The 11559-nt window shown below is 42.3% G+C and overlaps 1 protein-coding gene across 1 annotated transcript; it reads left to right on the plus strand.

The window, feature by feature from the left end:
* The first annotated feature begins 385 nt into the window (after positions 1-385).
* Positions 386-3706, plus strand: LOC121804304 (OVARIAN TUMOR DOMAIN-containing deubiquitinating enzyme 1-like). The gene is made up of 10 exons (XM_042203800.1): positions 386-395; positions 564-762; positions 794-875; positions 1112-1177; positions 1241-1324; positions 1415-1543; positions 2532-2584; positions 2685-2734; positions 2833-2942; positions 3240-3706. The coding sequence occupies exons 1-10, from the start codon at positions 386-388 to the stop codon at positions 3504-3506; spliced, it is 1050 nt and encodes a 349-aa protein (XP_042059734.1). The 3' UTR covers positions 3507-3706.
* The last annotated feature ends 7853 nt before the right edge of the window (positions 3707-11559 follow it).

Below are 11559 nucleotides of genomic sequence, written 5' to 3' on the forward strand. Positions count from 1 at the left end.
CAGATTTTTGAAAAAAAAAAGAACGCCTCTTCTTCCTAACTCTCTCAAGCCTCTTTCCACCTCTCTCTCTCTCGTCACTCTTCGCGGCCGGCTATAGCGTCGCCGGCGAGCGACGCCGGTCGTGCTCTACCTCCTCTCGGTTCTCATCTTTCTCCCTCTCCCCCATCAAAATCACAGCTCACTTCCTAATACTACTAAAAAAAAAATATTTGGGGGTACACTCGTACCCCCATTGTTCCTGCTCCCTCCGCCACTGCTACCGATGAAGACAATCTACTGCGGAAGCTGGTGACCGACGCCATCGCAGCCGCCCCCGGGAAAGCATTACTTGGGTGAAAATCGCAGAATCGCTTGAGAAAAGAAATGACAATGCCTGCCGCCAGCGATGGGTCAACGTGCTTGATCCATCGATCGTAAAAGGGCCATTCACGAGGCAGGAAGAAGAAATTCTTCTTCGAGAGCATATAATTCACGGTAATAAGTGGTCAATAATCGCCAAGTCGCTTCCGGGTCGGCCGGCGAATAATGTGAAAAATTGGTACAATAGCCGGCACAACAAAAAGGTGAAGCAAAACCAGAGAAGACAGAGGGGCAGATTGAGGCTACGTTGTCCTTATACCGGTCGAAGAAGGCTAAAGCCGGGAAGCAATTGGAAGATGCCCGGTCGAAGGCGGCTAAAGCCGAGAAGCAATTGGAAGAGGAAGAGGCCGGTGACGATCCTCCACTCCCGCCTCAGATTGATCCTCCGCTGCAGCCTCCGCAGTTCGTTCTCCCCCTCAAAGCTCGTATGAAGATGGATCATATGGAGATTGGGCGGAATCCCCCGGCTCCTGCTGCCGATCCCCCGTCCCCTGCTGGGAAAATACCATTACAAGGCAAGGAAACCAATAATTCCTAGAATTTTATTTTTCGGGATATGACATATATCTTACACTGGTTGGTGAAGCTTCTTATTTGTCAAGTTTATTTGGAAATCAATATCGCTTATGAGAAATATAGTACTATTGATTTTACATACTAAGCTTAATTGAAACCATATACTATAGGTGATAATATTACTCATAGCTTCTTATTAATTCATAGTGAATGACTTTTGGAAGTGAAATTCCAGGAGCCTCTCTCATCTTTAGCAGAGGAATACAAGTCAGGAAACCCAATTTTTCTGGAGAAAATTAAGGTCCGCTCAATTGTTAGGCATTTTTCTGTTACGTGCTTATTATAATCGTTTCAACCTCTGCAGGTTCTGACTGAACAATATGCTGCCATCAGGCGAACAAGGGGAGATGGGAATTGCTTCTTCCGTAGCTTTATGTTTGCTTACCTGGTATGTTTGGTTGTACTACTTTCACATAATTTTACTGTTCAAGTGGAATTGGTGTTTTAATCTACTGAAACATTTATCCATCAAATTTAGGAGCATATTCTGCAATCACAAGACCGTGAAGAAATCGACCGCATCACGGTCATTGTGGAGCAATGCAGGAAGACACTTCTCAGCTTGGGCTCAGGCTACGCAGAATTTACTTTCAAAGACACTTTTTCGGTACTTATTGAGTTATTTTTAAATAGTTTGTTTACGTCACCATCGAACTGATGTAAATTAATCTCCCGATGCATGATAGGTCCATGCATTTGTCATGTACTCTTATATATGGGACAAAAATCTTAAGAGATGCACATTAATGCTAAAAATGAGTAGCTCAACTATTTCTTTATTCGGATGCCCGGTTTGCAATTCTTAAAAGTTTTCTCAAGTGCCTAACCAGCATTGATCTCAGGTATTCAATTCACACATATAGACAAAGCTTGCAAATAGTAATGTGGAAAACTTTTTTTTTAACAGCAGGAGCCGGGGGATTCCACCCAATCTCCATATGATCCATCTTCATACGAGCTTTGAGGGGGAGAACGAACTGCGGAGGCTGCAGCGGAGGATCAATCTGAGGCGAGAGTGGAGGATCGTCACCGGCCTCTTCCTCTTCCAATTGCTTCTCGGCTTTAGCCGCCTTCGACCGGGCCTCTTCCAATTGCTTCTCGGTCTTAGCCTCCTTCGACCGGTATAAGGACAACGCAGCCTCAATCTGCCCCTCTGTCTTCTCTGGTTTTGCTTCACCCTTTTTGTTGTGCCGGCTATTGTACCAAATTTTCACATTATTCACCGGCCGACCCGGAAGCGACTTGACGATTGTTGACCACTTATTACCGTGAATTATATGCTCTCGAAGAAGAATTTCTTCTTCCTGCCTCGTGAATGGCCCTTTTACGATCGATGGATCAAGCACGTTGACCCATCGCTGGCGGCAGGCATTGTCATTTCTTTTCTCAAGCGATTCTGCGATTTTCACCCAAGTAATGCTTTCCCCGGGGGCGGCTGCGGTGGCGTCGGCCACCAGCTTCCGCAGTAGATTGTCTTCGTCGGTAGACCACCACCCCATATAGACCTACAAGTATATACCTCCAGCATCGATCATTTTACCTAATCAGTTAACATTTTGAAGATTAACTTCCTGAATCTATCTACTCATATTCAGCTGTTCCTTGAGCAACTTGAAAGTGTTCTTTCAGGAAAAGAAGCTTGCATAAGGTTCAAAGGATTTATTGCTTAATTGTGATTTTGATTCCTATGCTACAATCTGCTTTCAACTTTCCTTTAGTGCCTAATATTTGTTTTTTTGTGGCTACAGCCATGAGGAACTTGTACAGAGAAGTAGAGATCAGTCAGTATCTGACTATGGTGAGTAGCACTTATCGAATGTTGCAACGGTATCAAGAAAAATATACTATGGAGTATATAATTTGACTGCTTACCATTTCCTTATTTGTCTTTGCAAGTTGTGATGTCCTTCAGATATATTACATCTGGTGAAATAAGGAAGCGTTCGGAGTTCTTTGAACCATTTATTCAAGGATTAAGTAATACCAGTAATACCTCAGTGGAGCAGGTTGGTTCTATGTCACATTCTTACATTTTCGTGTGCAAGCTTTACCGTAGCATCTGCAACATTATACCTATTTGGTCATGAGACGCATCATCCTTTCAGTTCAAGCAGCCTGATTTAAGATGTGCTTTTATGATATAGACCGTGTATTAAATTGTGAATACATATAGGCAAAGAAACTTGTTTTAGTACATTGAAATAGGCTTCACAAAGGACATTGGTATTTTGTTTGTGCATCTCTCTAAACCGTCTAGTTTTTGAGCTAAATCTCTTATTGCTTATATTCCTCATCTGGTGCAGTTCTGCAAATCATCGGTGGAGCCAATGGGTGAAGAGAGTGATCATGTCCACATTACCGCATTGTCAGATGCACTTGGCGTGCCAATCCGCATAGTCTGTCTTGATTGCAGTCATGATGATAAAGGTAGCGTGAGCGTGAACCATCATGACTTCACTCCTGCTGCACACAAGGTCACTGATGCTAATAACGGTGGTGTCGTTGCTCTTGAACCGTTCTTTACCTTGCTGTACCGGCCCGGTCACTATGACATTCTGTACCCAAAATAACTTGTTTTACCAGTGCCAATAAGTTGGCTGGTAATAATGGAATTTGGTGCGATGATGTTTTCTTGATGATGACTTTTTAGACATTGAAGCGAAGTGGTGATGATGTTTTAGACTTTAATGAATCAGGAAAACATTGGAAACTCATACCCCTCTTTCAGCTTTTGTTGCTTACTACTAATCAAGTGGCAAACATTGTCATATTTCATCGCATATTTTATGTTTTAATATTTGTTGACTAGAAATGAAGGATATTTTGCTTTTATTGGGATATAATTGTTGCAACTATAACACAATCCTTGAACTTGAAGGTAACTTAACTACAACGTTATACTTATCCTCCTTTCAGTTCAGGCAGCTCGATGTTTTACGTGCTTATATAATTCATGATTTTTACAGCCAATTTTGTGGGACAAATCTGAATTCAATTAAAATTCAAGGCTTGTTCAACGTGCTTAGATTTCACGTTCAACATCCTTTCGCAGTCTCTCGGAAACAATGCTCTTTTTGGTCAGTCTTTTAAATCTCCTTAGTCAACTAATTGAATAACCCAATAAATAATATCATATTTTTATACGTTTTTGCTTGTATCAATGATACAGTAGATAAAGATTTCATACAATTTCTAATAAGCAGTTTTTTTTATGAATAATTGTGGGATTTTCTACCTCGTCTGTTTATTAGAGCACCCGCAACGCGTGCCGCCGGCGTTCCGCGTGCCGTTCCGCCGGAATGGTTTCGCCGCGGAACGCGTTGCGGCGCACCATTCCGTTCCCATTCCGTGCCGGGTGCCGACGGCACGTAACGCGGCACGGCTTGTGCCGCCACGCGCTGGGGCGACGTGGCGCTCCCCGCTTCGTGCGTGCTTCCCACTCGCCGGCCCGCGAGTGGGACACGTCAGCAGATGACGCAATAATTAATTTTTTTTTGTGGTTACAGCCATGGCTGTAACCGTTGAGGAATTGATAGGATAAACCTCCTATCGGGCAAAATCGGCGTCCGTAGATCGGCGATCGATAAATATCTGTCGCGGGCGAGTGCCCGACTCACTCGTACGGTTTCTCACTTTGGAGAAGACGATAAAATAATATTGATATTCTTGATTGATTTCTCAAATAATTACAATAACTCCTATTTATAATGCTAATAACTAACTTAATGAACCAGAAAACAAAGATATGGAAAAGATATGTAAATCCTAATTTATCTAACTAATAATGCTCGTATCAGTTTCATTGCCTCCTCAAAGGATTGAGGAATCTCATCCTCATAGAGGGCAGCTTCAAAAGCTCTAGCCATTTCTGTGAGATGTCCCTGCACAAGATTAGTTACAGAATATTGGGATTTTTGTCATTTCCAGTCTGGAGAGTATCGCCGAGGAGGAACGTCTCTCGTACTCCTTTTTGGTAACTCATAACCCTTGTCTGTCTGTTCCTCAATTTCTTTATTCTCCCTGTCACTATTAGTTTAATCCACAGGAGTATTATTTCCAGAGTTAGGACTATTTACCTCAGGATCCCTGAACGGGGTAGATAGCGCGGTGTCACCGAACTCCTCGTCCTGCACATTGGAACTTGACGGCCCAGCGTTACCGCTAACTGTCTCTGGTGGACCGACGTTTAGAACAGGTTGACTTGGACTAGCCAAGTTTTCCTCCCCCTGACTGTTGTTATTCTCCTCATGGTTTGGTGTAGGTTCGGGTATTGGTGTAGGTGAAGGTTCAGGTACGGGTGTTGTTGTAGGTTCGGGTATTGGTGTAGGTAGCCAGTCTAGTGAGTCATTTCCCGGAATAACTGGTTTGACTCTCCCCCTGACCGCTAGGTTGGCTATAGAAGTATTCTCTTTCAACGAAATCGCAGTTCATGGTGGTATACATGGTTCTTGTTTTAAGATCATAGCATCTGTAGCCTTTTTTATTCCAGTCATACCCTAGGAAAACACATTTAACAGCACAAGGGGAAAATTTAGACCGCTCGTGTTTGGGAATATGGACAAAGACGGAGCACCCAAATATCCTAGGTTCTAGACTAAGAGATGATGGGATTAGTTACAGAATATTGGGATTTTTGTCCTTTCCAGTCTGGAGAGTATCGCCGAGGAGGAACGTCTCTCGTACTCCTTTTTTGGTAACTCATAACCCCTGTCTGCTTGTTCCTCAATTTCCTCATTCTCCCTGACACTATTAGTTTCTTCCACAGGAGTATTATTTCCAGAGTTAAGACTATTTACCTCAGGATCCCTGGACGGGGTAGATAGGGCGGTGTCACCGAACTCCTCGTCCTGCACATTGGAACTTGACGGCCCAGCGTTACCGCTAACTGTCTCTGGTGGACCGACGTTTAGAACAGGTTGACTTGGACTAGCCAAGTTTTCCTCCCCCTGACTGTTGTTATTCTCCTCATGGTTTGGTGTAGGTTCGGGTATTGGTGTAGGTGTAGGTTCGGGTATTGGTGTAGGTGTAGGTTCGGGTATTGGTGTAGGTAGCCAGCCTAGTGAGTCATTTCCTGGAATTTCTGGTTTGACTCTCCCCCTGACCGCTAGGTTGGCTATAGAAGTATTCTCTTTCAACGAAATCGCAGTTCATGGTGGTATACATGGTTCTTGTTTTAAGATCATAGCATCTGTAGCCTTTTTTATTCCAGTCATACCCTAGGAAAACACATTTAACAGCACAAGGGGAAAATTTAGACCGCTCGTGTTTGGGAATATGGACAAAGACGGAGCACCCAAATATCCTAGGTTCTAGACTAAGAGATGATGGGATGGTGGCTTGAGCAGATAGGATGTCCAAAGATGCTTTGAAGTCCAGGATTTTGGTAGGGAAACGGTTTAGAAGGTAAACAGCAGTGGCTAAGGCTTCTGGCCAAAACGATTTTGGGATTTTGGATTCGATTAGGAAGATTAGGAAGGCTCGGGTGACTTCTAGAATATATCGGTTTTTCCTTTCTGCTACCCCATTCTGTTCAGGAGTATGTGGACAGGTGGTTTGGTGGACTAATCCCTTTTCAGTGAAGAAAGACTGCATTTTAGAATTGACAAACTCCCCCCATTATCAGATCGAAGGATTTGGATATTGTGTTTGTATTGAGTTTGCACGAAGGTATAGAACTGGGTGAACTTGTCAAAGACTTCAGATTTTGTTTTTAAAAAATAAACCCAAGTTATGCGTGTATAATCATCAACAAACAACAAAAAATAGCGGAAGCCCGATCCCCCAGTAACAGGTGCAGGACCCCACACATCCGAATGAATTAATGAAAAAGGGAGTTTTCACTTGAGTATTATTTAACTTAAACGAATGTCTATGGCTTTTGGCCAAAAAACATGTTTCACAATTAAAGGTAAAAGAAGAATTCAACATAGGAAAAAGCAAATGGAAATATTCTATAGATGGATGCCCTGATCGGCGATGCCAAAGCCAAGCCTGCTTATCAGTCAGTCCGTGAGACAGCAACGCAGTACTCTGATGGGCCACCTCATCCACATAGTACAGTCCGTGTCGTTCAGTGCCACGCCTAACTATCATCCCCGTTTGGGTATCCTGCAATAAATAGAAAAGAGGCTGCATCAGTAACTTGTAGGTCAATTCTTTAGTCGCGTGACTAACTGACAATAATTTGTGATATAGTGACGGAACAAATAAGCAATTCGAGAGTCAAAGGGTTTGGGAGATAGTGATGGTTCCCGTCCCCTGAACAGGTGCCAAATCTCCACTCGCAGTTTGAACATGGGTCTTATCTGACTTGGAAATACTTTCAAAATCAGACATATCAAAAGACATTGTGTCAGTTGCACCACAATCAAAAATCCAATTTTTATTCTTTTCTCCTATTTCTGAGGTAGATGACGTGGCCAAGGCTTCAAAGGAATTCTGACATTTTATCGTGGGATGTATCACAAGATTCTCACAAGGTATCGGTGCTGGAATGTGTTTATGAGGATTTTTTGGGGAGTTTAGAGGAGTTATTTTCGAAGTGGGGTACGGAGTGCAATATGTGAGGAGTTTTGGGGCTGGAAACAATACGTCTATGGGGATGGGGTAAAAAATGAGATTTGGCAAAACTTGGAGGGTTCAAATGAGAGAACCCCCCTTTACCTTCACTCCAAGCTCTAGACGGGTTCGCCGCTTTTGCTTCTCCTCCAATCTGCACTCTCGCCGCCGTGACAGAGGCCACGACCTTCTCCTACCCGCGTCCGCCATAATTTCCGGTGGTGGCTGGAGTACCGAAGCCACCCGCCGCGTGCTCGGCGTAAGCGGCTTGGTCTCCGACCGCCGCTGCTGTTGATGCCCTCGGTCCACCTTGCCACCCTCTAGAGAGCCGTGATTTCTTTATTTCATCCCACCATTCGGGATACCCATGAATGAGGAAGCATGTATCTTTTGTATGCTTCTTTCCTCCGCAATAGCTATAAAACAACTTGCTTTTATCTTCGTCGCCTTTGCGGTGGTTGGCTGGATACCTGGACGGCGCCGGTGGTGGTGGTGGAGGCTGATTGGCCCTGTTGTGGTCGAATACGATCAGTCCCGCTCCAATTCCGGAGCCTGGTTGTTCGGTAGGTTTCAATATTCGCGCATTGTCGACATTGCGTCTCACCATCGCGTATGCCTCTCGAGGAGTCGGTAATGGCTCTTTGTTTATGATCGCCTTCTTAATTGATTCATACTGTTCATAGAGTGCGGTAAGAAACTGATATACCCTCATCTTTTGGGTCCGTTGGTTGTCTTTCTCGATTGACGGAGGATGGTCAATCGTGCTTGGATCTCGAGCGTCTATGGATATCCATAGATCCTGTAATTTTAGCCACAATGCTTCTAAGGTCATTCCTCCTTGTTTGATCGACATACATTGTCTGTGCAGGTCGTACACCTGAAACAGATCTCTACTGCTGCCATACGTGATTGTCAGGCCCTCCCAAAGGTCTTTAGCGGTCGCGTATTGAGAAACTTCGTTTACAAGGTCGGATTCGATGTTGTTGATAATCCAATTGAAGGTGCAGTGATCTCTCTGCTGCCACCTCGGGTAATTTGGGTCGGTTATCGGCGGTTCGGGGTCTGAAACTCCTATTATGTGAGAGGTCAGCCCTTTACCGCCAATAGCCCTCTTCATCAGGTTGGCCCATAGGGGATAGTTGTTCCCGTTGAGCTTTGTTTTAACGGTTACTTTCCCCAGCGACTCTGGCTGGATTGAGGGGTTTTTCAGGCTCTACCCTGATGAAAATTCCTTAAATTTCAGGAATTCGGCAAACTGTGCCGCGAAATCTGGTGGAAAATTGGTATGGTTTGAAGTGTTTGTGTTTTGTGGATCTGTGTTTGAACTCTCGGTGGTTTCTGACATTTTGTTTGCTCACAGGGTTAAGGACAGATGATGAACTCTCTCTGAATCCCCACCTTAATAGCCTGCTCTGATACCATCTTGAAGATGGTAACCGAGAGGGATAAGGGATAAAAGGCTAGGCATGGTGAATTGCAGAGAACAAAGTTTATGATTCTCTTATTTCTGTATTTCTGTGTGTTTTACATTGTGTATATAGGAGAGAAATACAAGTATATTTGGAAACAGATCAATCTATTCTAGGTATGATCACTAATTGGTATTTTCCTAAAATAGATTTATTTCTTTCCTTGAATTGCGTCTTCTGGGGTTTGACACACCAGAGGTATCTAAGCCTGCGCCAAAGATGAAGTCAGAACCATTGGCTCACTTGAACCGCATCAGATAATTTTGGTTGTGAATTGAGACACACATCATATACATGTCTGTTGTAAATCATACATAGTTTCCCCATTGTGACAATCACAAACTTGTAACTAAACTATCAAGAATATGATACGATCCCACAACGGCCGGCTGCCGAGGCATCCGGTGATACCGAAGAGCCGTCGGCGCTTGAAGACGTGGATGCCACGGAAGCCGCTAGATCACGGGACGAGAGTCACGAACACTTGGGGAACCAATCGTCCATCGCGAAGTCGAAGCCGAAGAGGAACGTGAGTCCTCCCGAGAAGTTGGGCGACTTCGTCCCCAAATAAGTCGATGGTTTATTGCATTATTTTTATTTGTTATTTTCGTTTTTGTTTATTTTGAATATTAGTATTTTATTTTGATTTATTTTTTATTAAGTGTCAAGCGTAATTATAAGCTCCGTTTCGAATTTTCTTTGTTGATTCTTTCCCGAGATGAATAGGATTAGGTCGAATCAACCCTATGGTCCTTAGTCTATAAATAGGACTTTTGTTCATTAACACAATCATGAATGAAAATATTATTTGCCCAGCCTATTGTTGAATTCTCTACAAACCCTAGTTATCGTGTTGCCCGATGGGAGGAACCCGCGCACAACTCGAAGCTATTATTTCAGCCGATCCTGTACCAGGGCGCCGAAGCAATTTCGATCGCCGTTAAGGGAAAAAACCTTAACAGAATATATGTTTCATATATTTATCTCTACTGCAATGAAGAGCTAATTCTCTGGATTTCCAAGTCAAAGCTTTATCATTCATCATCTTGCTGTATGATAGAGAATTGGAAAGAAAAGTTGTTTCTTATGTTAATGTAAGAAATGAACGATGCTTCGGCTTCAATTCTTCTCTGCTTTCATTAATCAAACTTTGATTTGCTGCATCATTGTACAAATAGCAGAATATTGAAGCGCAACGGCCCGGCCCCCATCCCCGGAGGAAATGAGGGAGATGGCAAGGGAACTACTCGCCAGTGAAAAGCAGCAAAGGATTCCCAATAAGTGTAGACATACCAGATCCATGTGTTGTTGGTTCCATTAATCAGGTTCACTAGGTTTGTAAATTTGCTAATTTGTCACTTTACCCTCTTCATTGTGTATTCCGAATAATTTCTGTATAAGTGACTCGTTTTTCTATTTTGTTATTTCTCCACTTAAAATCTTGTGCTAAAAAAAAACGTCAATTTAAGTGAAACGGAAGGAGTATTATTACTAAAGAGTCCAATTTTGAAATAAAAGTGCAACAAACAAAAGACTCATATACATACTCGAATTAGAAAGTGTATAAAGATACCAATATATCAAAATCATGCCATAACCCAAAAAAGCTTATTTCATACAATAAATATCGAAAATAACATTTGAAGTATCTAGATTATGTCCAAACCAATAAAATTCATCACAATCAAACATAATTCACAACATTAAAATAAGAGTAAAGGCCAAAATTGGTCCTGAACATATAGTCATTTTACGTTGTTGGTCCTAAACATTATCTTTTGGATTTTTTGGTCCGGCACATATGAAAATTTGATCATTTTGGTCATCCGTCAACATTTCCGTTAAAAACTAACGGTCAACGGGTTTAATCCCGATTTTGACCAAATTAAACTTTTAATTCTAATTTTTACTCCCTAATTAATTCCCTAATTATTTTTATAAATATTCTAAACCCATCATCACCACCCCCAATCCACTCTTTATTTGGGAATTTATTTTTCGAAATCCCTAGCCCCAATTTTTTCAATTTTGTGAAACCGAGCGAAGGGGTATTTGAAATTGAAGGGGAGATTGAGGATAAGGTTGTTATGGTGGGAATTATAGATCGATAAATTGAGATTAAATTGAAATTGGGGGACGAGGATGGGAGGGGAGGTGGAGTACCTCACTGTGGGGGAGAAGGAAGGGTGTGATGAGGGGAAAATAGCGGTGGCGGAGAGGAAGTATTCAGCGCCATCGGTGGGTTCGATTTTGTCCGATTTTGTTAGGTTCTTGATTTTGTTTGGTTTGCAGATTTGAGGTTCTCCCATTTTTGTTGGGTTTTTCAATTTTGGGATTCTTCGATTTTGTTGGATCTTGATTATGTTAGGTATTTGAAGATTAATTTCGATTTTAGAATTTTTGAATGAATGGAGAATTTGAAGTTCTGTAGATTAGAATTTTGAGATGAATGAAAATGGATGAAAAAGATGAGAGGAAGGAAGAAGATAGAAATTGAAGTGAAACACTCCAAATAAGAACCCTAAACATATTATTTAATTGAAGTGAAACACTCCCTAAACATATGATTTAATTCTAGTTTTAAAAGAATATTTAT

Source organism: Salvia splendens, chromosome 5, assembly GCF_004379255.2.
Source record: "Salvia splendens isolate huo1 chromosome 5, SspV2, whole genome shotgun sequence".
NCBI classification, from domain to species: domain Eukaryota; kingdom Viridiplantae; phylum Streptophyta; class Magnoliopsida; order Lamiales; family Lamiaceae; genus Salvia; species Salvia splendens.